Source organism: Antedon mediterranea, chromosome 2 (genome assembly GCF_964355755.1).
Source record: "Antedon mediterranea chromosome 2, ecAntMedi1.1, whole genome shotgun sequence".
Classification (NCBI taxonomy): domain Eukaryota; kingdom Metazoa; phylum Echinodermata; class Crinoidea; order Comatulida; family Antedonidae; genus Antedon; species Antedon mediterranea.
The window spans coordinates 3,958,449-3,985,878 of record NC_092671.1 but is presented as its reverse complement, the minus strand read 5'-3'; the positions used below and the strand labels follow the sequence as shown (position 1 = coordinate 3,985,878).

The following is a 27,430-nucleotide window of genomic DNA, read 5'->3' as shown; positions in this document are numbered from 1 at the left end:
GAATTAACTGTACAAGTACAACAAAAATAATTGGTCGGATATTCTGGCTATTAAATTCAAAAATTTTACTCAAAAGTAAAAAAAAATTTACAACAATCAGTATAAACAGTATTGTTTCGATCTCATTAGTTTTTATCAGTGCAGATTAGGTTTTGAAATGATTTTTCTTTCTTGGTGCTCAATACATAGCCTAGAGTAGACCAAGCCTGTGGTACACAAATAACAAACTCAACTAAAGCAGTAGGCCTACAACATTGGTATATAGCAGAATTTAGTTTCCTTAAATAATGATTAATATTTAATACCTCTTGGCATGTTTTTGTTTTTATGAGAGCAGCCATGTCACAGTAATTGTTGAGATACACCGTTCTGAGAACACGAAACAGAGAACATTCAGCTCCTGTCCAATTCTGGAAAATACTGCTTATGTCTTCTGTTTCTGAATTTAAAACCAAAAAAACATTGTTTTTTCTTATTTATTGGTAGTTTATTCCAATATAAACACAAGAAAAAATATTTATTTGTTCATAATTTGACTCTTCGTACCCATTGATGTTTCAGCCTGCCTGACAGGTGTCGATGGGCGTGACCTCATTTCACTGTCACTAGGTGTCAATGATGATTCTTCAATTGATTCAACTGACACCTTAGAAAACAAAATGTTACAAAATTAAGAAAAAACTATTGTGTTTATAGTACAGATTAGATAACAAATTGTTATAATAATTGTACTAGAACGTACGGTTCTTGAAACTTTCTGCTGTAAAGGCTTGTAGACAACAGGCACTGTTTCAAATTATGATTGCCGAATAACTGTTCAGAAATAGACTATTGTATACAAGAACAATTTTTAGTAAGAAATATTTATTAATAACAGCGCTAATATCTGTATTGGGGTTTAGCAGGAGATAGAGTAACAAATTACGCAGACCAAAAAATTAGTGGTGTTGGTAGTCATTGAGTAAGATACCTACCTGTAAAGACTCTACATAGGTAGGAATCGAACAAAATAGACTTTAAGTTTATTATATTATGGATATTACTACATGACTTACATTTTTCAAAAAGCAATTTGGTCCGCATATTTCTGATTCTCGTTTCACCTCAGCAGGCTTTGGTTTAGTTTGACTTGGAGTGGGATGGAAAGCTGAAATAAAAAAGACAATGAAACACTTTATTATTTATTATTTCATTTACATAAAACAGTGACTAAATCGCCAATTACAGGATAGATAATTAATAATTATAAATAATATTAATTATGCTTTGTAAATTATTTTTCACAAATAATGATGCTGCATTGTACAAGAAATAAAATAATAAATAAATATAATAATCTTACTTAAATTACCATACTTCAGTACTTTTGTTTTGATTACTTTTTTTTTTATTTCATACACATCCAACAGCGAGCACAAACTCACCAATTATAGGATGGATAAACTTTTTAATAATTGATTGTGCTTATAAGTCTCATTTGAGGCTTAGGGAGTGGAGTTGAAAGAGTGGTGAGTTATAACACTGGCACTAGGTCAGGGTTGAACCCCGGACCTTAAAAATGGAAGGAAAGTATTTTAAAAATGTTAGAGACATCCTCGAACTAAAGCTTATTTGACTTTATACTCCTCCAATTAAGGAGACCCTAAATAACCCGTTCCAAATAAATTGGCCAGAAATACAAACAGTTTGAATTGCAAATTATATTAAACAGATACAATCGAAAGATCAATAGAATTCAAAAACCCCTTCCAATTAAAAAACGGAAAACAAAAAAATAAACTTACGATGCAAGAAACAATCGTACTTAAAACATCGACGACAGAACAATGTATGAAATGAATGCATCGTCTGTTCCCTGGAAACTGACTTGGCATCCGGACCGTCGATGTTTGGTGTACACTCTGGTGGCATGGAATTCGGGTCTTCCCTCTCTAACAGTTCCTGATACCTATAAAAAAAGAGATATTAAAAATGTATTGTCACCCAAAAACATGAAAGATTTTGAATAGGCTATTTTGTAGTTTTAATGAAGTAAATCACTTCCGCAGAAAAATTATTTTCACTTATTAAAGACAAAACAGGCTGTTAAATTAAACCAGAAACCAATAGGCTGGCAGCCAACTTGACAATTTTTTGCTTTAAATTACAGATTTTTCAGGTAAATAATTTGTTTTCCGATTCAATTTTTGTTCAACATGAAATTGCTATTTTGGAACATCAAAATGGCATACATTATTCTAACAAAAAAAAAAATTTTTTTCAGGGGGACAATATATCGTTAACACTGCTAAAGAAATAGTTTTCTAAGAATTTTTTATTTAAACCCTCATTTTGGACACCTCTATTCAGGGGACAACCCTCCCCCTTCACACCAGTAAGGGAGTGCACTTTCCTGTGAAATGAACAAGGAGAAGTACATATATTTTAACACATAGCCATTTTGTTGGGTCCAAAAGTGTCTCCTTAATAGAGTATCTAGTGTTTTTAACAATTGTAGAAAAAAACATACTTAGCTTTGAGTGTTTCTATGCTGCCTTTCTCAGGAAACAAACTGTTAATTCCTTCAAATACTTTATCATCCGGCATCACTTCATCAGGGTCAGCTGTTACTAAAGAAAAGAAAAACACTATATATTATTATTTGGGTTTTTATGTAAAAAAGATTAAAAAACCGATTATGCACTGACAGATATGGATCAGATTTTTATATTGTGCAGTTGTGATAAAAAAGTAATGGATTTTTAATTCTTTTTATTTTAACCATTTTTAAAGAGTCTAGTGGGTTAACTAATATTCTGGGGGTCCTCTTTATATTATTATTTGGTTTTTATATAAAAAAAGATTAAAAACCGATTATGTGCTGGCAAATATGGATAAGATGTTTATATTAAGTGCTGTGAGTTTTTATATATATATTATTATTTGGTTTTTATATAAAAAAAGATTCAAAAACGATTATGTTCCGACAAAAATGGATTAGATTTCTATATTCCAATATTACCTGATTGTCCTGATGTCTTAGGATCTTTCCTAGCAGCTGATACTGCTTTCACAAGATCTTCAAACATGTCATCCTCAAAGAAATTCTTTTCTATTATTATAATTGAAAAAACAAAATTTTATTTTTATTATTTTATATTTATATACAAAATATGGCCTATAGAGGGTCCTATAAACATCTATCAAGCAATAGAGGGCGCTATTTTCAAAATCTTAATCAACATCTTTTTTTCATAACTTCTGATTTTTAGAGGGTGCTATAAACATTTATAAAATAGAGGGCGTTGTTTATAATAGAGGGCGCTATTTACACGATCTTCATCAACATCCCTTTTCCATAACTTCTGATGATGTTCTGTACATTAACCTAATGTTTATTGTAAAACTGTTTAAGACATCCTGTAATTGGCTTATGGCTGTTCGATATATAATTAAAATAAAATATATTTTTGGTTGAAATTGGATTAAACAGCATTTGTAACAAAATGTAGATACCCCTTTCTCCATGCACTTTGCCATCGTAGTTTTTAATTAGTTCCTCGATAAAAGCTCCATCCTGCTCCAAGACTTCGTCTCCCATATATGGGATGTTATGCAAAACTGTCTCATCATCTACCTGCAAAAGGCAGATAACACTATTAAATAAAAATGAATAAACCATTTTTTTTTTTTTTACCATATTTAATGAGGGTGATCCATCCAGCTATTGCTGATCATTAGGGACCCTCAGAGGTTCACAAGACAAACATATACACAAGATGCTCTACATAAACAAAGTCTTATTACAAGTCTTTGGGAGTGGAGTAATTTGGTCCTTAGAAAAAATCCTGACATGTGACGGGACTTGAACCCAGGACCCTTGGACTAGTAGACAAGCATCATAACCATGATACAAATACGGTAGAACCTCTATTAAGGGGACACCTTAAAGACCAAGTAAAATGTGGCCTTAATAGGGATGTCACCAGAATAATGGTTGGCTGTAATGTGGAAACATATTTGGGAGTGGAATTGTGGCTTGGTCGTTATGATGCTCAGCTACCAATACAAGCGTTTTGGATTAAAGCCCTGTTATGTCAGGATTTGTTTATAATGACAATTTACAACTCCACTCCCAAAGACTTGTAGTAATAAGACTTTGTTTAGGTAGAGCATCTTGTGTATACGTTTGTCTTGTGAACTGGTTTGGCACCTTTAAGAAGGATAGTGAATGAATTTGTTGATGGTTATCCTTGGCAATTTGCCTAAATATATACATTTTCAAAATAGCCTGTTTATTTTAATGAAGTGTCCCCTTAATAGAGGTGTCTCTAACTGAGGGGTTCTGCTGTATATGAAATGTACAAGCTGAGAAATAAAAAGCATTCTTAAAACACTATAATTTTGTCAGAGATATCATATTATTATTGTAAAATGATATTGAGAAAGTTTTCGAAATAAAGAATGGAATCTTACCATGAAGTTTTGCTGTAGTGGTGCCCATGTGTAAACCAACGGCACAGAACTTAACGCATTTAAAGTGTGTAATGGTGCTGTCTTCGTTTCAAGGCTATTACCAATTTCTATAGAGCACTAAAGGAAAAAAACGTAATGATTAAAAAGTTCTCACAAAGTTGGTTTTGTCAGCACTGGAATAAAATGGCTCTGAAACTGAATTAAAAATGGTGAAAAAAAACACTTGTTTGTAGGTAGGTTAAGCCTATTGATAGCCATGGTACTGGTAGCAATTACTTCCACTGTTTTACTTCAAAATCCCGTCTGTTGAAAAATGTATTAATGTCAAGTAAAAAAGAAAATATTTATTCTAACCTTCCTAAGTTCATTTACTTTGCTTATAAAAAGAGAAAGCATTATGAGTTTATTTTATTGTTAATATTTATATTGACGTATTCGGGCCAATGGTATAATAAATGGTATAATAAATGGCCTAGGCAATGCTCCTAGGAAAGAGATAACCATGGTAGCAATAATTAGATAAGTAAAATATATTTGACTTTTTTGTATATAAAAAGCAAGGCAAGATCTTTATTATTGTCCTCAAGCTTAACTGGAAACTGAGGAAATTTGGATAGCAATCAGTGAACAGATACTCACCCTTCTGGTTACTGGTAATTGGTCAAAAGATGCTGCAGTGTGTATTGACTGGAAAGGTTTCTCTTGCCATACCGTATTGTGTCGGTCAGTTGTAGCCTCAATCCATCTTCGATTTGAAGCAAAAGCATTCTGTAAACAATTAGAGTAAAGATTTGGAAAAACACAAAATTATTTGAAAGATGATTTATATATCAAAATATAATTATTATTATTAATTCATTTGACTTTCTAAAATGATCATGTTGATAATGTTAGCTACTTTTGATTGGCCTGTGCTTTTTATGGTGTAAAGGGGAGAAAATGAGCAAAGGAGGGAAAATAAGCAAAGGAGGGAAAAAAGGACAAATGAGAAAAAAAAGGCAGAAAGAAAAAATGTGCGTGACTTAGTTAAGCCCCTTTCTCACAGAGCTGAGTGCCAGGAATATTGCGGGAATATACCATTACCATGCCGGTATGGTTTTCTGTGAGAACGGGTCGTCTTGGCATCATGCCGGCACCTCCTGTCGAGGCTTCAGACACCTTGCGCGGTCAAGTGTATCACTTTGGCGCCGATTCAATTCAATTAACAATAATAATGTCGAACTGGAGGGATAATGAGATAAGAGAGCTGCTTAAAATAAGGGGACAAGAAGAAATTTGTAGCATAATGATACTATAGCAGGCCTAGCCTAGGCCATATAGCTCTTTGTTGGTGCCTAACTAGCCTGGTATGACCCTTCGTCGCCTTGTATTGTAAATTGTACAGCCTTCTAAGGTGTTTTACAGATTGCCGATTGACGGCTAATTAATTGCTGTACCTGTATAATATATGCACAATATACTGTACATAGCATGTATTGCATAAATATGCTATAAAGGAAGATAATAATCTGTAACCTAACATTCGCCGCCATATATCCCTAGACAAAAATAATAACAATAAAGGACGCCCTCAATAATTATTTTGTCAGAGACTTTTTATTGGCCGAATATGCCCGACTCCTTTCTCACAGAAAGCCGGTATATACCGGTTATATTTCCGGCACGATAGTCCGATGAGAATGGGTATATGCCGGTAACGATACCGGCACGACGCCAGCACTGTACCGGTATATTGCAGACACATCTGTGAGAAAGGGGCTTTAGAGAGTTTATGGTGTAGTGGTTCATCACAACCCCTGTTGCCCTGCGGTTGCCCTGTGTTTTCCCTGTTATTGTCCTGTGGTTGCTCTGTGGCTGCCGTGTGTCCATAGTGGACACCTACTTCAAACAATTAGGAAATATAACAGTAAACGTTTGTTTATCCACTTCATCTTTTAAAATAGAAAGTCATTCACGTCTTTGGTACCTTAACTTGTTCTGCCCGTTTTATGCGTTTTTGTTGTCTAATTCGCATGTACTCCGACTTGACAATCTTTCTCAAATCTGTTTGTGGTACAGCAACTTCAGTCTTTTTTTCTTTTGTTGGTGCAGTTTGCGATGTGTTTCCTCCGTCATCCATATTAATTGATAAATTGTTAGATGCCATTTTAAATCAAATCTATGGGTACAAACGAAAGCAATGAAAATATAATTTATATTATAAAGAGACATGGATGGTTGCTTGAATCGTAATTAATTAATTTATAGCGATTGACATCTGTTATTTAATCACAAAAAATAAAAGTGCTATGCATTTTTGTATCTTGCAATTGAAAATATATGGGCGCTACAGTATACTGCATTTTCGCACCTATTCTATTGAGATTAAATCTTTAGTTAGGTTCATGTTAATTAGCATTTTTGCTGTGACCTGAAATTAACCCAAAATAATCTTACACACAGATAATAGTATTTAGTAATGGTAAAGGTGCACCAGTAGGAGGAGTAGCGCCAAAATATGAATGGTCTAAAAAATTTCCAGCCCAGAAATCACTATCGGCCCCCACCCCCAGTCAGTCACTAACCAACCTAGGCCTACAGTGCTTGGCATAGGCAGCAGCCTCAACTGGTCCCCCCTCAACTACGGCCGGCCTCGGTCACTGGTAGTAATCAGGGATCCCCATATCCAGTTACTCCTCTTTCAATGTTGTGTATGAACTATGATATGATTTGTTGGAGGAGGCCTAGAATATCGAACCATTTTCATAATGTTCATAAGCACTACAAAATGTATGACAATAAATCACTTTTCTTACCTTAAAATATAGCAATCGAAATAAGGGATTTAACACATTTTCCCAACCGAAAATGGGTATTTTAGCCTAAAACACGGGGAGAGAATGCACCACCGGAAATACAAATACCCGCCGCGCGTCGTCCACATGGTCAAATTTGAGGGCGCCGTACACAAAAACAAAACAGTTAGTAGCTCAAATACTTATATTATTTTTCAATCGAATGTCTTTCTAAAATGTTTTGATTGGTTGAAAGTTGGGGTTTCTTTGGGGTTTTCCTATAGCTCTCTCTGTCTACAAACTGTATGTGACAAAATGTGAGGTTCTCTAATATGGTACTGATATGACGTCATCGTGTCCATATATGGGTAAATCTAATTTTTTGTGACATAAAGTTTGATAGTGTAGACAATAATTATGTCTTAAGTGTCTTGAAATCATATTTATCCATTTAAGTAGTAGGTTTTGGTGACACATTGAAAACGCAAGTGTTAAGAGGGCAAATCATAAAGAATTTATTCAACAATTTTATAATATAATATTACAATATGCAACAGACTTGCTGACAATTATAGTAGGCCTTTAGATAACAGTATCAGCATGAGATACCATAATAATATTTCTAGTCTCATTTTGACCCTCATCTATAAAGGTCATTCGTGCCTATTATAAACGTTATTGAAGATGTTATTGTATGTAATGATAGAAAAACAGATGTACAACTTACTATAGTTCAAATGAGGTTCCGTTAGATGACGTCATGATGGGACGATCGTATTGATCGACCGACAGCAGTTACTTGTTGCAATACATTTTCAATTTTTGGTAAGCTCTATTTGGATTCGTGAGAATAGGAATTTTAGTAAACTATGGAACGCTGAAGAAGAACCTTTTTATGGAAGAAGCATTGGAACGAGCTACATTTATACACGTCAGTTTCATATTATCGCCAGGCATTGTATATATATACCAGGTGATGGTAATGTCATCGACTACTGTACCGTGTATTAGACCAATTAGACAGTAACATACAATATGTCCGGCAATCAGACGATGTTATGTGTTTGGAATATAAAGCTGATTTTATTTATTCTTATCGAGTTAGTCAGAGGTGAGTTGTGAACATACACATAGCCTATCATGTCTTATACCTTAAAACCTCGAAAATTTCGTACAAGACGCGTGACGTGTTTGGCATTTTCTTCGTCAAAACACACTTTTCAAATTATACTGATAGATAAGTGTTAATTAAGTTTTATCGGTGTCGAAATAGCCGACCAGAGACCCCACACAACCAACCCCAACTCCCATCCCACACACACCCATTTGGCTTGGCATATTCACCATCATTATATCCAGTAAAACACCATTTACATTAGGCCCCTAATGTTGAAAAACGGCGTGCACCAACAATTAGTCGATCGGACCAGCTAAGTGGCAAAAAAATACAAACTCCTCATCGATTATGTCTTTTTGATCGTATTTAGCTAAGCTCCATAATTATCACCGATACAATACCAACTGAAAGGCTTACTGTCAGTTGCTTAAGCGAGTTAAGCTGAAACGAGTTTGACTTCCACTAATTGTTGTTTTTTCTAGTTAATTAGCAATTACTGATAGTTTGCTTTTTACGTAAGCTATTATTATTATCGCAAATTGGCGGCGACGACGACGACGACGAAAATATCTAACAAAGATATATGTAGTGTGCACTGAGTTAAAAATTAAAAAGAAGATCGTTTGGTTTTCTGTAGAATGTTGTTCACAAAACATTATGTACAATAGCGTTGATATACGCATGCGTATTAAATTATATAGGTCTATCTATAGGCCTAAATGCCATACATTATTCTAACCACATTACTAATGTCAAACATTCGATACCAAACATAGACTACAGGAAAGCAATGTTCAGTCATGAACTATGTTTTTACAACCTAATTTAAAATATCTTATTATTATTATTATTATGGGTTTACAAAAATAATGTAGTCTAATATATTAGTCTGATTCGACCCATGATTGGTCAAATTTCGTACAAATAATTTCGTGTACGTTAAACGTTGCGCGTCATTATACAACTTTCTCTACTTTCTCTCCCAGGCCTGGGCACCTTTATAGTCAAGCAGAATCAACTTCTCCACGTCCATTCCAACAGTGCTGACGAAGAGTTGGTCTAATCACAGACATATTTCACATAACATAATGTTATTATCTAGAACACTTTTCAAGCTAATGTTATTTATTTATAGCATTGCGGTGTCATCTGTTCACAAATTAATAAAAATGTCAAATCGAACAAGTTTGATGATAGACCTCTAACGCAGTGACGTAATTACTTAATAAATCATTACAGGTAATTAAGAGGCGATGAAAGTCCGTTATCTGTAACGCGTCGGTTCGTGCCTTTAATCATCACTAACAAGCACCCGCTAACACAGACCTGCCTTTCAATGTTCTCCTTTCTCATCTTCTTGCTTTATCTTTTTTATATCTAGTCCAGCTGTACGCTAATTTTACGTAGGTTAATTTGCGTTATCATCTTCATGACCTGATTATATTTTGTGACGTCATACTACGCTCGAGTCAACAATTCCGTCTTGATACGTTAACTTCAATTACCGGTATTATAGTTACATACAATTGAATACCTTCAACATCTCGAGGGTGACGAACCATTTAATGCTCATCTTGCGAGAGTGTGAAAAGTCAAATATCGATCGATCTCAATTTGATTCGGTAATTACGCGCGCAGGTGTACTAAATAGCCTACACTACAGTAGAATAGCGTATTGCCCCCCCCCCCCCCACCTACTATTTGTTAGTGTAGAGAGGTATACACAATATTTCGACATTAATAAATATGTCATCATAAACAATAATATTGAGAATGTATTGATTTAAAGTATTTTATAATTTGAAATTTAACGTCTGCGCCTTATTGGAGTTAAAATATTAATATTTATCTTATAGGAAACACAATGCCACTTGAATGCTACAATTGTTCCAACTACCAAGAATGCGTGAATGCCACTACTACGTCATGCTCTAGTGGTCAAGATGCTTGCGTCACTGTTGCATTATGGGAAGGTACGTGAACGATCGCGTCACTACTTATGTGGTAGAACTGTCGATCTCATCACAGTATTAGAAATATCGTATAAAGCTACGCTATCTTCGACATAAATGTGTAAAGTGCCCAAATATGCAGTGATATGGGCCTACCCATATATGGGCACATTACATTTTGATGTTAAATAAAGTTTGATAGTATAGACAGCCAGAGCCTTAGAAGAACTATTTGGCGCCTATGCTAGGTCACAACCATAGTGGAATTATTTATTTCCAAATAATTCCTCAATGGTTAGGCCATGGCATGATGATACAGGGGTCATACGTGGTACATGTGACTCTGTATTACATAATTTGCCTATAATATTGAACAAATTACCGAAGCCGCTATTACCGAGAATCGGCTATCGATCTAGTAATGTTTATAAGTACTGATCAATTCATATTAGACAAGAAATATTATATTTCACCACCCAATTTTAATACATTAAATTTTCTGTCAATTTTTCTTCAATCAACGTGAAATGGTTTTCCATCTGAAGGCATATAATAAAATTTACATCAATTTTTGTTTTTTTATTGGCTTTACTCTAGCATGTATTTCCTCTCTACTTGAGAATCGATTTTGCGAATGTTTTAACACAAGTTGCGCAAACAATGTCAGTGTGGAATTGCTATAGCTTGTTCCGTTTATAAATCCAATTATTCTCATATGCTTTGTTCATGAAATCAATTTAAGATGTGACTGACACCCATCGACCAACAGTTGAATGCCCATTTATTTACATTAAATGCTGTACTACACAATAATAAAGCTGGCGTAAGAAATGAGAGTAAGTTAGCTTAACGAAGTGCAGGACAATGAAGTGTAGGCCTACAGAATGTTTCCTTACGGTACGAGAGTTTGTCAAATCGATTCATATCGGACGCACTCGGCGGTGGGATGTTCAAATTCGTCTTTCCGAACATGCGCGCGTAATTGCTATTACAGAAAACAAACCATACATTAGGAAGTCAAAAGAGTATGGTTATGGCTATTAATATAGATGTTAGGAAACAACAACATATCTATTTTCTTCTAGACCACACATCCTTTCCTTATTTATTTAAGCTACAACATTTTGAATACTTTTTATACATTAGAATATATTCTGTAATACTGTATAAAAGGTGACTTATTACAGCAGTCTATATGCCCTATTAGTTATGTATTCAACTACACTTAAACAACATAATCTTTAACTTATTTTCATTTCTTTATATTCACGTACATCAGATAGCAAGTTACCGGATAGATGACATATCGTGCTTATCACCTAAAGGTGTAAACTTAAAAAGAGAGTAAAGCTTGATTCCCACCTTGACGTAACACAAAAACGTAAAGCGCATCGCAAGTAATTTGACCAATCACTACGCGATTTATTATCGTAACTGTCACAGGTGATTGGTCAACTCGCTTACCACCTCACTTGCGTTTCGCCTACCTACATCATTGGCAAGTAGGAGAGGTACCCTGGCAATGAGTCCGATTGAACCCATGCCAGTGGTACTGGAAGACAAGCAGCTTTATGATCTATAAGAAAAAAGAAAGAAAAATTATACTAAAACAAAATATAAAGTTATTTATCTAAACTATTTTATCGTAGGTGACGATCACCGTGACATGCGCATTTCAAAGCGTTGTGATTCGCTGAATGTTTGTCCCCGTGGTTTAGTCAATGGAAGCGCGACTCACTGTGAAAATACAGATGTATTTAAATGTATAATGTGTTGTACGGAAAATTACTGCAATGGTGGTGCCATCGGACATTTCCCACAACCGCCAAAAGTACCACCAATACCAGAGTATAAACTAGAGCAATGCGCAGACTCAGTTGAAGAATGTAAGACGACGACTAATGGTGAGTTGGTTTAATCAAGGCAATCTAACAACAGGACACTGAGCCTGCTTTGTCAAGATAGGAACTCGTAACAGTCCATTGTTCTTATGTCTGGCTGCGACAAATACCAACAATTCTTTACTTTGTACATAATTATTCTTCACGGTGCGTGTCTGTTAAAGGCGGGAACACACGGGAAAATGTCAGCAACTCATCGTGTCGCAGCCACTTATAACCTCTTTGATCTCTGGAGCTTGTATCCTGTTGTTAGATTGCCTTTTTTTTCTACAGAAGGAAGTGAGTAACTTTATTAAAAATTCGAAATAGTCTATTTAGAGTCTGATTTTATTGCTCTTCAATTTCTTGTTATTGGGGAAGTTCAATTCTTATTAGAAAAACTTTTACAAATAAACAATTTGTTAAATTACCGGTATGATTATATTTAATGTGTTTTTCTTTCAGTTGAAAACGACGTAATATACATTAGTAAAATTTGCGATACATTTATTCCGATGGGCAGAGAAAACAAGAACACTAGTGATATAAATCATTGTAATGTGGAGGATAAAACGGATTTATGCGTTACATGTTGTAATCGAGATTGCTATAATAACAGTAAAAATGTATTCGATACCACCAATTATAGTATAAAAATAACCTTGCATAAAATGTTGGCGTATTTATGCCTTGCAATGGTAACGGTCATCCGCAGATAGAGAAACGCGTTGTTTATCAGCAGAGTATATAGAAACGCGTTTGTTATCAGCTGATAAAGAAACGCGTTTGTTATCCGTGGCACAGATAGAGAAACGCGTTTGTTATCAGCACATAGAGAAACGCGCTTCTTATCCGCCGCACAGATAGAAAAACGCGTTTCTTATCCGTGGCACAGATAGAGAAACGCGTTTGTTATCAGCACATAGAGAAACGCGCTTCTTATCCGCCGCACAGATAGAAAAACGCGTTTCTTATCCACACAGAATATAGAGATCAGACGCGTTTCTCTATGCTGATATAAAACATATTATGTTTTATATCAGCATAGAGAAACGCGTCAGATCCGCCGCAAAGATGGAGAAACACGTTTGTATTCAGCAGATATAGAAACGCATTTCTTATCCACCGCACAGATAGAGAAACGCGTTTGTTATCGAATCACTTTTTTTTCTACGACATTGATTCATTTATTGTAACATAATTCATAATCATTAGCGGTGTGACGTATACAACTCTATATGATAAACGAGCAAAACGAATTCATTTTTTTTATATTTTACCGTCACGAGTTATTAAGCCAACTAATCAACGATACTACCTTCTATAGCAATTTGTAAAAGTAATAAATTGGATTGATTGCAACGGTAATTTCCGTTTAAAGAAAATTCAAGTTCACCATTTATCAAGTATACACTGCTATAGATGTTGTGATTTGTATCCATAGAAATAAATCTGTTAAATTACAAATGTTAGATTTCATTTCACAGTCTTTTGATAAAAAATATTATAGAGTTTATCCATGTACACGATTAAATGCTAAATAGGTGTTACACTACGTCGTTGTTTTTTTCTGAAGTAAATAGTGCAAGTGTAAAATATAATTTGACATATTATTATTACTTATTTATACTAGAGATTTTGATTAACATTGAATAGTTAAACTTTTAATTACGATTGTCTATGGCACGCCAAGACAGTTTAGAAAATATTCAAACGTAACGTTACGGTATTGTTTATTAAAATAATTAATGAACATATTGAGTTTTATATATGAGTCTATTGAAAAAATAAATAAATGAAAAAGATTGTATTTTTGCTTATTAATATATGACCCGTTTTTTTAATTCTAAATACTCCTAATTAATTTGTATTTTTCGAGCCGCGCTTTTAGGCAGTTATATTCAAGAGGACAGAAGCATTAGGAAACTGTATCACGCGGAAGCTATCAGTACTAGGGCTGACAGAAATGGGAATTTGTAAACTCGGACCCAAAGCGCGTCTTTGAGATGTATGCAGACAGGTAGTATGAATACCATACAGACAGTAGTCTGTTTGTAGGCAAATAGTCAAAATAAGCCGGGTATAATACCATCAATTTATCATTGAATAAAGGTCAAAACATTTGTTCCTCTTTGGTAAATATTTTTGGCGAATGATGTGTAGGCCTATTAGATGAAGAATTGTTTGGTTTTCACAAGCGCCTTGAGAACTTTAGTGGATATGAGTGCTGTATATGTTGTTATTATTATTATTGAGTACAGCTGGGAAATGTGTTTACTTGAATGTTGGGGTATGTAGTTCACTACGACATTAGGGAGTAACGCCCCTACCCACCCTAGAATATGGACGGTACTATCGTTTAGTTAATGATTAAAAAAGGTGCTGTATTCCATAGGCGGACACACAGAAATATAAAATAGTAGCCTACCGACTGTGAGTTTTACGTTTTGGGATCCACCGGCCTCTGTTCGTCATCTATCTAATACTTTGATGCTACTGCTCATTTCAAACAGAAACAAGTCCATGTAATTAGAGAATTCTTTATTTATCTCTCCCTACGCACCAATTACCGACAAGAAATAAACGAATTACTAATACGCCCTCACCGCTCATACAAATATATTTTTACAGCCAATCAGATGTTTACGTTTAACACTATAACATGAAATAAGCTTTAAAATACGTTATTGTATCTGATATTCAAATAATAAATTTCCATAATCAGTTTCTTTATGGCTTCGTTGGACGCATTTGATATTTTCCGGATATTGGAAGTTTTGTATACTTATCCGTAACATACCGTGACCGTTATTCGATTGTTATTTTATACTTCTTTGTAAAATAGTAGAAACATGGCAGTTTTAAATTATTGTATTAATTAGATGCAACGAAACACCCTCAGAAACAATTGAGTCAATTTTTACATTCGATTTTTTTCGTTTGTCTTCATTTGTATTGTTACTTTATTAATGGCGTTTAGCTACAACCCGTTGAGTTATTGTTTATTGAATATTTCCAGTCAAATCGATGAGTGCCTCAAACAGCAGCAGCCTATGTAAAATAACGTAGTTTAGAGCAATTCCTCTCAATCGTCTGCAGAATATGAAAAGAAGATTCCCGCGCGAACTGATGACGATTCGCTACTGAACTCGCGATAGTTTCATTTCCAAGGTCCGAGGAAGGATATACGTTTCGTAGTTGTATTCTGCGAGCTCTGTTCATCTGGATAATACGCAAAAGGTTGGAAATAGTCTTGGAGGAGGTGAGCAAAGAATGAACTAATTTGAAGATGTGGATGCGATTAGTCGTTATTCGATTTGTAATTTGATGTATAAGGCCTTTTGGCCTAGGCGGTGAGACGTAAAATTGAAGGACGGAATATCGAAGCATCAAGGCAAGGACCAAGTATTGACGAAGCAGCTGACACGTTCCCTGGAATATGAACCAGCTAAGCGCTCTCAAAAACATCTGAATCATCTGCAGATTTCATGTAAGGAGTTTTCATAAAGCCTGACTATTTTTATTTTTCAGGTAAGAATCTTAATACTCTATATATTCGTTCTTAAACGATGCTAATGTTAATAATATAATGTTTGAGGTTGCAGCTCTAAAACTGTGGAATAATCTTCTCAATTCTATTCAAAGTTTTTAAACCCTTTTGAAAACAAACAAACTTTTTATTTTTCAACTCAATCTTTTTTTTTTATAGTATCTGACTATTTCTAAGCGCATTTAGACAATCTGGTTACAATCTATATATAAATACAACATTTACTTGAAACTGGGCAATGTTTTATTCATTGGTAAATTCTTTAATTCAATATTCTTGTGATCAGCTGATTAATGTCGATAGTGATTTATTTGCTTAGTGGTTTATTATATAAATAAAAGGTAGACACTATTGTTGACGTAATCCGCCTATAAATCTTGAGTTTATTAAAAAAAAAGAAATGGAATGATTCGAACTCTTAGAATAACCGCACCTAGTTAAGCTAATTTTTGTTAACGCTATTAACATCTTCTCCTTGGATTTTCATAAATATCATTTTCAACAAAGGTTCATTGTCATCATATCACATATTTTTCTCTTCTTTCTCCATCTCAACGACAAATTCCTTAAATAATACATTAAACTTTCTATATCGATTTACTTTCTGTTATAAAATGCTATAAAAATGTTGATACTATTGTTGCTTTGTTATTTCCACTTATAGTGAAGGCTAGTGAAGTGAGATATACAAACCAGTAGATATGTTCTGGATGTGGAGTGTGAGTTTGGTTCTATTATGGACCGACACATCAAATGGTAAGATTTCCTGTCTGATTGCACTAGTAGAGTAGATTAGTAGAGTATAGACAAATTCTAAATACAGTATCACTTGTAATATTGCTTTTACTTTAACCATCAAATAATTCCTTATGATACAGTTTGTAACATGTGACAAACATAAACCGCTGTATCACGGAACCTTACTTCGCAAAATGACGCAAATCATTTAGTTTAAACGCAACTTCAGATGATACGATGATTAAAGTTAAATGCCCCCGGCTCAAACTTCGATTCATTCAACTAAAAGAAAAAACTTGAAGATAAAACTAATTCAACCATGTAAAAAAATATAGGTTCAATCAAAATTGCATAAATGAGTTTTGTTAACGTGTACTTTGATTTATAACGATTTAATCAATATTATAATCCGTCTTGAAAAACGCGTTCATTTGTTACAACTTAGTGTGATGAATCTATTGGTATAAAGGACGTAAATTACCTATAAACTATACGTAATGATTCAGTAGTCACTCTACTTCGATAAGGCATCATTTTTTTACGTTGAAAAAAAATGCTGCCTCGTCGACGCTCATGCATTTAATTAAGTTCAACTAAAAGCAGTACAATATATCATAATGTGAAAGGTCTAGTATTAAAGGGCACAAACCTGATTGTGTCTAGTAGATTTAATAAACACAATTAGCATTTTAAACTGTTTAAGAAAATTCATTTAACGTTCAGGATATCGCCAAATTAAGATAACAATTTGACATATTTGAAAACAACTTTATAAGTACTTGTTGAAATTATAGATATTCATGTTATGTTATGTTACGTCTCTGCTCAAACGTAAAACAGTTTTCCAATCTTGGTTATTCCTATGATAGGTAATAATGAATTGTGTTACGTAACATGATAGAGAATATGTTGCACTTCTAGTCGTCATTCTAATTGTTGTCTAATTGTAATAATCAATAATATGAAATTGTCCGTATTCCGGTTAGATTTTCTCCATTTTTTCCACTATAGTTATTACCTGATTTTCATTTCTAATTAAACTAACGAAAGGTCTAATTTAATTATTACCACAGCTTGAGTTTTTTCTTCACTATCTAGCTTTCGCTACCATTACCATAATACATTATTACATTCAATTATGCACCCGTTAGATTTTCTCCATTTTTATATAATTTTTGACACATTTATTACCTGATTTTCATTCCTAACTTAGGTCTAATTCATAATTATCACAGCGTTGGTTTTGTCTTGACCATCTCGCTTTCGCATAAACAAAATAATATGCTGATAGTATTTCATAGAATGGGATTATGAAACATGTTTGCAAGCCATTTTTATCAGTCTGATACACACTTTGACAGCCTGGCTGGATGTCTTATCCACCTGAGCTGTATACGAGCTTTCTGTGACATACTTAAATTGGGGTCATTATCTTGCATCTAAATCAATAAGAACGCAACTACTCTAGGCAGAGGCGGATGACAGCTTAGTTATTCTGTCACAATAATCCAATGCCCGAGAAATTAGTCTTCACAATTTGATACGTTATCTAACCTTAATCTTCTTTTCGCTCTTATTTTACTTCTCCGTTTTCTGCTAACTACTAGACCTACTATTAATGAGTTTACGAAAACAGGTTCGTAAGAGGACGGCGACATGATGCTTAGTATTGACGCATAGTAGTCCTGGGCTGGCATTTTATTAATATGTTTGCTTTAGTCAAAATAGTTAAGAAGTACCTAAGTGAAAACTGAGGCTTTATCTATTCATTTTAGTACGTTTTAGCTTTGTTGGTTGAAGTGGCACGCCTAATTGGCGACAGAAGCTGTTGCCTCTTTTGCCATTCCTTGGCGCAATAAAGCTGAATGTTTGTATAAATGTGTTGGCCGAAATTAATAAAGTAAAAGTTCCTTTTATCTTATGGAATGAACCACTTTGTCATATAAGATTTAAGGAAAAAAACCAGTAAACATTTGTGAAAGCTGACCTAAGCAAAATAATTGACTTAAGTTAACAAACCTCTGTTTTGTTTTTCTGAATTGTTATTAAGTGAACGTATGTTGATGGAAATACTAATAATGTTATTATCATTATTATTTTGTCTATTATTGTTAGTGTTGCTGTATTTTTTCATTATGAAAATAAATCTAAATTACTTATTCATATCTAATATGATATACAACACATCGTCTGCCAAATACTAATATCAAGACATCGTAATTATGTGATTTTTACCACTATGGATTTGTAACGCCTGCTCAGGTCACGTGAAGGAAATCATTACGATCGTCATAAACGAAATGTGCACTTAAAACAAATCTCCAAGTGCAGTATCGACACCAATTCCAGGAAAAACACATTATGGAATTTGAGATGGACATTTTTAGCGAATATTTATCAAAATCTTTAGACGAAAAAGAAATATATGCTAGGCTGCTTCCTCCCATTTAGAAAAGTGTGCTAAAATAACATTGAACCGTCACACTGTCTTGGTACGTTCTATAGCGCGTAGTCTGGTACGCGCTAATGTCGCGGTTGCCTTTGTACGTGGTTAAGAAAATTGCGCATGCGTGCTAAACAAAAGTAAAGTAATTGGTTAAGTCATGACATAGTCAGTACATGCTGATTTATGGTGTAATCTACGCCTAGTCTAATAATTGGTAAATAATTCCTTTCAAACGAAATAATATTTATGCTATTTTGTAATCATTATTATACAGCCATTATCAATTATCTTGATATGTTATTATTTTAAACAATTTATAAATTATTGTAATTTCTGAAATATCATGCATGAATGAGTCAAGTTAATGACAGTTCCTTTAGATTAAAGTACTACTCTTCATATATCTGAACATTCTATAAGGGTATTTTGCATCAATTTACTTAATTGAATATGTCCATTGTTTCGTAAAACCATGCTCTTATTGCAACGTTGAGTACTAGCAATCGATACTGAGGTCATTTTAATTTATTTATACGGAATTCGTAGCTAATGAGGATCTTAAAGCAGTCAATTATACGAGACAGAATTATTACACTATACTATGACGGATTGTGTAAGAACACACTTTTATAGGAACATTCATGATAAAATCGCCAAAACAAATTGAGGTTGGAATGAACGTAAAAACTTCAGAAAATTGTCATTGAGTGCGGATACAACATGGTTCTATAAAATCGCAGTTGGTATACGTATACACGCTATAGGCGTGAGATAAATATCCCGAATGACTAATTGATATTAGTTTTCATGTCACCAACTGGTTACCAAATGTACTGAGAAAGAAGTCAATCTGTGACGACTATAAAATGGACCCGAGAGTTACTTCGTCATTTTGTTGATAAAAGGTTGTAAACTGATATTGAGTTGTATGACATTAAAAGTATTTACAATAACATTTATAATGTATATAAGAAATAACATAATGTTATATTAAATATCAAAGATTAAACGCCGAGTTAAGATGTTCAATATTAAAATTTGATGACACAAACTGGACGCGCGTACAAAGCTGTATTGAACGAGCGCGAGTTACTTCTGCTAATAAATTATCAATACAAGTAAAGCATATGTATAACTTTGGATACTAGTAATGAGTATATACTGTACTAAAACTTTTCTAAAAAAACAATAAGTGGTTTAAAATACACACTAAAGTAAGAACATCGGACTATCGGGCAAGTAAGACTTGATAGCTTCATTGTTGTAATGTATTTATTCTATCCGTAATAATCGAATGTTGTTGTTAATGTTAATCAATGAACACGTAGATCGTAATACATAATGTTATTCGGAACAAAAAGTTTCTGCATCTGTCATTTTTATGAGAATTCTAGCTAATGTATTCATAGAGTATTTAGTGGATGTAAAGGGTCATTTAAAAACAGAATGTCTCGTCTCTCTATAAATTGTTCGGTTTAATACTCCTCGTTACAGAATGCATTTCAGTATGTATGTTCCCAAGTCAGTCATCTATTCCATCAGATTTTATGAATCGTATTGATTCATACCAGAGAAGTCTCCAGTGGCAGACGACATCTTTAAGCAGCGCGCCATGATCAACATTTAGGAAGTAATGTTGTTCCCAAATGTGGCATTACGAGTTGTCACATCGTGGCTCTCATTTCGAGTTTGTGAATTTTTGATTTTCTAGCAATTCCAAATCTAGTGTAGTGGTTTGTATTACCGCGGATATTTCTTCTATAATATATGCATCAGAATATATTAAAGATATGTAAATAAGTTATGATATGAACATTAAGTAAAATGAATGCATATATCAATAATAATATTAATACTGCTATATCTACAAACCGATTCTGCTACTAATGTATTTAGGCAAATGTCATAATCTGCATAGTGCCATAGGCACATTCCTAAAGACATAAGTCGCACGGTGATACTGTTTTAACCAGATCTAGACCTCTCTCGTACACAGTTGTAACATGTGACGTTGTCGGAACTTTCCTAAGAAACTGACAAATTAAGATACAGTACGGGTGATGACCTCAATTTTGCAGATTGATATAATGCGTAGGCAACACTGCCAACTCCTCCATGATAACGGTAGATATTTTTAATAAAATGTGGACAGATATGATAAGGCAACTAAATCAAACTAGTTCTGTGTTTTAGGAGGAACTGCACATACATTTGATAAATTCAATAAAACTCTTCATTGCGACACCTCTTCAACTGAAACAACGAGAGTTAATAATTAAATTATTATCATTATAAGACAACCAATCGATTTACCTAGATTAAGGGGAAACTTCGGTGAATGTAATAGGGGTTCTGCTGTTTGATCGTAATGCCTAGAACTGTATAATGTAATGTATAATTTAACTAGTTTATAGGTTAGTTAGATGCTTAGGATTTTGATTTGTGGTTTATTAATTTTACATGACACATTATGGCCTACAGTTTTGTATCAGTCGTGTAACCTAAGTCATTAAGTACTAAGAAAAGCTTAATTTTTTTTCTCTGATATCCATTAACTTTATATGACCCACAGTATTATATGAATCAGAAGCAACATTGAAGCTCTGTCCACACTATCAAACTTCATGTGACAACAAAATGTGATGTGCCCAAATATGGTAGTAATATGACGTCACCGTGGCCATATATGGGCACATCACATTGTTGTTGTCACATGAAGTGCCCGTATTATCAAAGAAAAGTTCACATTGTATCTGTCCACATAGGTTGGTTCAGATGGCTGCCTCTTGTATGTCAGGAACGTGTACGAATTGTCAAGGTTCCCCATTCATATTAATAGTAAACTCCAATCAATATGAAGTGTCGGCATTTATTGACCATTATAGCATCGCTAGATTATACAATCATTTTGATCGATTTTATCGACAAATATCGATCGTAATTGTCAATTGTATTGAGGTGTATCAATTATACGCACCTAATAATTCTTCATTAATAGCATTGATCGATTTGTTATCAATTCAATTATGACCACCACAACTATCCAAACTTAAAGAATGTCCTTTTACATCATCAACTTTGAGTGGAAACATCGAGAGTTGAACTCTTAAGCTCTGTCTACACTATCAAACTACCATATTTGGGCATATCACTACCATATTTGGGAACATCACACTTGTTTGTCAAACTAGTTTGATAGTGTAGACAGAGCTTAAGACACCTCATATTTTTAAGCGTATAACATATAAAATCACAGTGATGTGTTATAAAACAAATAATCTGTTTTGTAATTCATAGAAACGTATACTTATATCAGAAATTAGGCCTATTACTATTGCTTATGAACTTAAGCCCATTTCCTTTGGTATTTCCTTAAGGGTCACTGCTCGGCCCTCTTTTATTTCCAATTTATTTTACTTTCATGTTTTTTGCCTCTTTCATTTAGGACCATTTTATGATTGTCTACACTATCAAACTTTGTGACAACAAAATGTGATGTTCTCATTTATCATATTTGGGCACATCATATAACTAGTTTGATAGTGTAGACAGAACTTAATACAGTGTATTCGATTGAAGCTTCAGGTTATTTCGATAGTGAGTCCATAAATCACCTTAAACCATACTACATTTCTATATAGTAGAACATAATTATGCAAAATCGTTTATACGAGTTCGTTTTGATTTACTTAAGCTCTGTCTACACTATCAAACTTGATGTGACAAAAAATGTAATGTGCCCATATATGGACATGATGATGTCATATCACTACCGTATTTGGAACTATCACTACCATACTTGGGCACATCACACCTTTTTTGTCAAACTAGTTTGATAGTGTAAACAGAGCTTTAGAGTCGTATCGGAATTAACTTTCCGCGTACACAATTGATGAGGACGCCTTGCAACGTTATTGATTACTAAAGTTGTATACTTAGAAGGTTTCCATTTGCACTGTGCGTCCATAACGCGTCTGCTGAATTAAATAAACTAATTAGTCTCAATAACGGGTTATTGATTTGCGTTCGATCACACTTTAACCTGCAGGATATTTACTCAAATGCAACTTTATTGAAACCTTGCTTAACAGAAATCTGTAAGGTGTTAGTCACATCATAGGCGATGTCGAATTGAGTCAAAACTGTAAACGTATACGGGTACTTAATTCACTAGTTCAACACACATATGTAAGCCACTTAAACGTACATACAGGTATAATTTGGAATAATAATTTAAAGATTATGTCTCCCTGACAATTTAAGATTATTTTTGGTTGAAAGGCCATTGTCACTATGTCACATAATATTATTATTACATACACACGGGCCTGTACACATACTTGCAAAACTAAAAAAAAAAACGCAGTTCCGAACACAGGACGCGCGATGACTGATGACTTCAAGAATTATAATTGACTTTGACCAAAAACAAACCTTGATTGAAAAAAAAAGATAGTATAACTGTAGGAACATTGTGTTTAAATAAACGAGGTTCTGATTAAATATAGGCTTACCCATGAAAAAAAATTAAACTACAAAATGCTCTATTGAAGATTATTTCCCTGTTTTGAAGGACAGAACATTATCATTTATTTCAAATCTCAATGGTATAGTAGTGTCATTTAGAAGAGAAAATAAAAAAAAATAAAAGAAAACATTTTTTAACGAATTATGATATTATGATTTGGTTCCTTTTTTCAACTTTCGTAGGATTTTCTCGTTTTTATTTCAGTATTGTTACTAACTGGTAAGAATTGTAAATTTCTGATGTTTAGTTTAGTTGAGAGCTAGATTTTTTCAGACGCATGCATTCCACAAAGACATTAATGAACTCATTAGAGAGAACATTCAAACGAGCAAGCGCCCCGGGGTAGAAACAATACGTTAGTACTGTTTGTGACGCATAATTTGAACGTTAGCCCATTTTTAATTAATAACTTAACCTTTTATGCGTATATTTGAATCTTGGTAAAACATACTACTTTTTGTATAAACAGGAAACACAAATCCCATTCAATGCTATTCATGTTCCAAGTGTGATGACTGTTCAAAAGCACCTCTAATAACGTGTTTTAACGACCAGGATGTATGTGCAATTGTGGCCACATGGGACGGTACGTTTATATTACTTATTCTTACAATATCGGATATTGTTTGCTTAAACTCCTAGATTTATAAAGAATATAATATCTTAAAACCTCTAAGCGCTGTGCATACAATTTAGGGAAAAACATTTACAATTGAATAATCAAAAGTATGTAACATTTCATACTCACTAACTAAGAAAAGTCACAAATTACTTTTGAAATATCAGTAATGAAAATTAGTTTTTATCATTTTAGGTAATTTATACAATCCACTAAAAATTGCCAAACAATGCGACGCCAAAAGTCACTGTCCACCGGATTTTATCGACACCAATGAAACGTACTGTGACGTCACAGCCGACGGTGTTAGGTGCATAAGTTGCTGCACTGGTTCTGGGTGCAATGACGGGGCTTTAGGAGATTTTCCCATTCCACCTCCGATGACACCAATACAAAAGTACAAGTTTGACGATTGTGGAGATTCCACAAATTGTGAAATTTCAGCTAACGGTGAGTTTCAGGGTTTTTAAGCCCTGTCTACTCTATCAAACTTTATGTGACAAAAAATGTGTGCTAATGTATTGACATGATATGATGTCATATCGCTAACATATTCGGTACATCACACTTTTTGTCTAGTTTGATAGTGTTGACATAGCTTAATATGTAACAGTTCGGCTCTCTTATCAACCAAATGCCAAGACATAAGTCTAACGAACGACGATGAATACATAAACATATATTTTTCTTACGTAAAACAAAAGAAATTAGAAAAGTTTTATGTAAGAAAAATGTTTGTTTATCTATTTATCTTCGATAGTTTCCGTTCTAATGTGTAGCAGCCTAGCTGTAGTCATTCTTGAAAGTTACATGATCTCAATAAGTGTTTCGGGATATTTAATCAAGAGTTTTCGTATTGAACAATATAAGATTGAACATGACAGCAACATAGACCATTGTCAAGTTGGTAAATAATATTGCATGAAGGCCTAGATGAAATTTGGATACATTTTAATGTGTTTGATTTGTATACTTAAAATGTGTTTTTCCGATTTTTCCATAGTGGTGGATAATGTAATCAACGTCAACAAATTTTGTGATAAACCTTTGACAAACGGATATGCAGAACTTGAAAGGGACAATGACAAATGTAACATACAAAATGACAGTGATATGTGTGTAACTTGTTGTGAAACAAATTGTTTTAAGTCTACAAGCGATAGTCAACGAACTTCTTGCAATTTACTATTAATCGTTATGTTAGGATTTTTTAGTTTGCTGCTGATTCGGAGGTAAAACCAAGATGTTGATGAAGCTGGTACGATAATCTTTGCGAACGAAAGATCGTTCCATATTATGACGTTTCATACACCAATGAGTCGCCTTTGTGATCAGTTTTGTTTACTGAGAAGTTTTGGAAAAACGTAGTAAGAAGAAGAAAAACTGTTTTATCATATACGATGGAATATGTGGATACCGTATGATCAAGAAATGTCGCTGAAATGTACCGCATCTATGAAGTTGTGTGTGTAAGATTGTGTTTCGGATGGAGGAATTTAAAAAACGATAACACACGTGAGAACCGTACTTTTGATGGAGTGAATGGAAAAAATTATTCAAAAGCAATACAACACGGGACTGATAAAACATGGTTCCAAAAGTCTTTCAAATATTAACTACTTTCCACAGTAAAATATGTTTATTTATGGAAATCTTGCAATGTCATGATTACTATTTGTTCACGTTCTCTGCTTAGACATAATTAGAAATTCAGTAATTATTCAAATGTGGTTTTAATACATAATGACATATTTCTTAAACTTAGATTAATAGATGCCGGTATTTGAAGTACTGATATTAATGGATCTATTCAAATAAGCAATTTAGCTAGCTTAAATGACATGCATTTTTGTGTGTAGTCGTTCTTTACAGAATTACCGTGTTATTTATTTTGTTCTTATAGTTCCAATGCTTATGATCACGTATATTTCTTTGTGAAATGTTTCAATACGTATGCATGCATGCAAGGAATAAGATACAAGCATTTTCTATGAATATCAATATCTGCTTGATAATGACATCCGTTTGCATGTTATAAAAAATTGCAAAAAATAGTTTTAAGATTTAACTATTTTGTTCCTAGATCAAATCGATCCTGATGGTATGTATGTACGTATGCAACTCTATGCATATCAATATCTGTTTGATAATGTCATCAATTTGTTATGTTGCTACATGTTTTTAAAATAGTTTTTAGCTTTAAGATTTAACTATTTTGTCCATAGATCAAATCCTTAGGCCTATAGTCACGTGTATTGATTTATAAAAATGTTGGAATATGTATGTACGTATGCAACTCAATGAATATCAATATCTGTTTGATAATGGACACGCATTTTGTTTTGTCCCTACATGTTTTTCAATAGTTTTAGCTTTAAATTAACTATTTTTGTTCATAGATCCAATAATTATTGGTCACGTATATATTCCTTCGTAATTCCAATGAATACATGAAAGGAATATCATATTTTTCGTTCCTGCAGTTTTTAGCTTCTTAGAAATTGATTAGGCCTCTACCATCAGAACGTTTTACAATTACATGTAGAACTATGTGGTATGATACAGTGTTTTAGTTTAAGATGATCTTCTGGAAAATTATCCAATTGTATAGTCACCTGAAAAGCAGATGTACGCATCTCCAATAATTAATATTGGTCGTCAATCTTCACAAAGCAAATAATATAAGAATATGTGATCATATGTTAGGATACAGCAACATTTTGATTTACGTACCCTCTCAATAATGGAAAAAGTTCATAATTAAGTTAGTAGTTTTATGTTCAGCGAGATCCTGTCCAAGTTACAACATTAATAAACTGAAATAGACAAATGACTGGTGGAATAAACGCGAAAAAATAATTATTATATTGGTATACTCTTTAACTTGAATTGACAAAACCTCCAGAGATAAACGATCGGCATGAAATATTAGAAATATTTGCATTTTTATACACAAAATTGTAATGTATATATTGTAGGCATTTATATTAGTGTAATATATTGAGTTTGAGAAAATATGCTTTAGGACAATATAATTTCAACTTCAACTTATGTACCTTGGAGACAATCTCATGTCATTGAAGTTGCAGATTAGTATGCCTACTATTAATTTGTTCTGCGCTTGAATTTTTAACCCAATTGGTGAATTTAGTCACTAAAGTCGTTATAAAGATTGTTATACCCAAACCTACATACTAATTTCTTCTGCGATTGAGTTTGTTTAACTCAATTGATTAACTTGTTTCAGTTACTAAAGTTAAAGTTAATACTAAGATCTATTGTACGCATTTATTTCTTCTGGACAAAGTGGAAATGGGTGTTGAAGTAAAATGATACTAACCGGTAAAATTGATTCGGTTAAAAACTCACTC

The 27,430-nt window shown here is 33.5% G+C and overlaps 3 protein-coding genes across 5 annotated transcripts in view; 2 read left to right on the top strand and 1 right to left on the bottom strand.

Annotated features, from left to right (window-relative positions):
* LOC140040106 (histone-lysine N-methyltransferase EZH2-like) overlaps nucleotides 1–7,377 on the bottom strand; it is a 43,708-nt gene extending 36,331 nt beyond the window's left edge. For all 3 annotated transcript variants that reach the window (XM_072085787.1, XM_072085786.1, XM_072085785.1), the window contains exons 1-11: nucleotides 7,251–7,377; nucleotides 6,422–6,613; nucleotides 5,095–5,223; nucleotides 4,456–4,572; nucleotides 3,496–3,616; nucleotides 3,002–3,091; nucleotides 2,510–2,609; nucleotides 1,785–1,948; nucleotides 1,056–1,147; nucleotides 547–646; nucleotides 306–439 (exon numbers count right to left, since the gene is read on the bottom strand). In XM_072085787.1, coding sequence (XP_071941888.1) covers nucleotides 306–439; nucleotides 547–646; nucleotides 1,056–1,147; nucleotides 1,785–1,948; nucleotides 2,510–2,609; nucleotides 3,002–3,091; nucleotides 3,496–3,616; nucleotides 4,456–4,572; nucleotides 5,095–5,223; nucleotides 6,422–6,601 — 1,227 coding nt within the window. In that variant the 5' untranslated portion in view covers nucleotides 6,602–6,613; nucleotides 7,251–7,377. The remainder of the gene's footprint in view (nucleotides 1–305; nucleotides 440–546; nucleotides 647–1,055; nucleotides 1,148–1,784; nucleotides 1,949–2,509; nucleotides 2,610–3,001; nucleotides 3,092–3,495; nucleotides 3,617–4,455; nucleotides 4,573–5,094; nucleotides 5,224–6,421; nucleotides 6,614–7,250) is intronic.
* Nucleotides 7,378–7,909: 532 nt separating this feature from the next.
* Nucleotides 7,910–13,962, top strand: LOC140040105 (uncharacterized). Its single transcript, XM_072085784.1, has 4 exons — nucleotides 7,910–8,340; nucleotides 10,203–10,319; nucleotides 11,948–12,202; nucleotides 12,644–13,962. Exons 1-4 carry the CDS (start codon nucleotides 8,265–8,267, stop codon nucleotides 12,895–12,897), a joined length of 702 nt encoding a protein of 233 aa, XP_071941885.1. The 5' UTR covers nucleotides 7,910–8,264; the 3' UTR covers nucleotides 12,898–13,962.
* Nucleotides 13,963–14,984: 1,022 nt separating this feature from the next.
* Nucleotides 14,985–26,635, top strand: LOC140039521 (uncharacterized). Its single transcript, XM_072085131.1, has 5 exons — nucleotides 14,985–15,709; nucleotides 16,393–16,484; nucleotides 23,910–24,026; nucleotides 24,255–24,509; nucleotides 25,063–26,635. The coding sequence occupies exons 2-5, from the start codon at nucleotides 16,430–16,432 to the stop codon at nucleotides 25,293–25,295; spliced, it is 660 nt and encodes a 219-aa protein (XP_071941232.1). The 5' UTR covers nucleotides 14,985–15,709; nucleotides 16,393–16,429; the 3' UTR covers nucleotides 25,296–26,635.
* Nucleotides 26,636–27,430: the final 795 nt, after the last annotated feature.

What these genes read in the sequence shown, in the direction of transcription:
- LOC140039521 (XM_072085131.1), top strand. Translation starts at nt 16,430, where the DNA reads ATGTTCTGGATGTGGAGTGTGAGTTTGGTTCTATTATGGACCGACACA. An exon ending in AATTGTGGCCACATGGGACG is followed by an intron (nt 24,027 to 24,254) that starts GTACGTTTATAT and finishes TTATCATTTTAG; the next exon opens with GTAATTTATACAATCCACTA. An exon ending in TTGTGAAATTTCAGCTAACG is followed by an intron (nt 24,510 to 25,062) that starts GTGAGTTTCAGG and finishes ATTTTTCCATAG; the next exon opens with TGGTGGATAATGTAATCAAC.
- LOC140040105 (XM_072085784.1), top strand. Translation starts at nt 8,265, where the DNA reads ATGTCCGGCAATCAGACGATGTTATGTGTTTGGAATATAAAGCTGATT. An exon ending in TCTTATCGAGTTAGTCAGAG is followed by an intron (nt 8,341 to 10,202) that starts GTGAGTTGTGAA and finishes TTTATCTTATAG; the next exon opens with GAAACACAATGCCACTTGAA. An exon ending in CACTGTTGCATTATGGGAAG is followed by an intron (nt 10,320 to 11,947) that starts GTACGTGAACGA and finishes ATTTTATCGTAG; the next exon opens with GTGACGATCACCGTGACATG.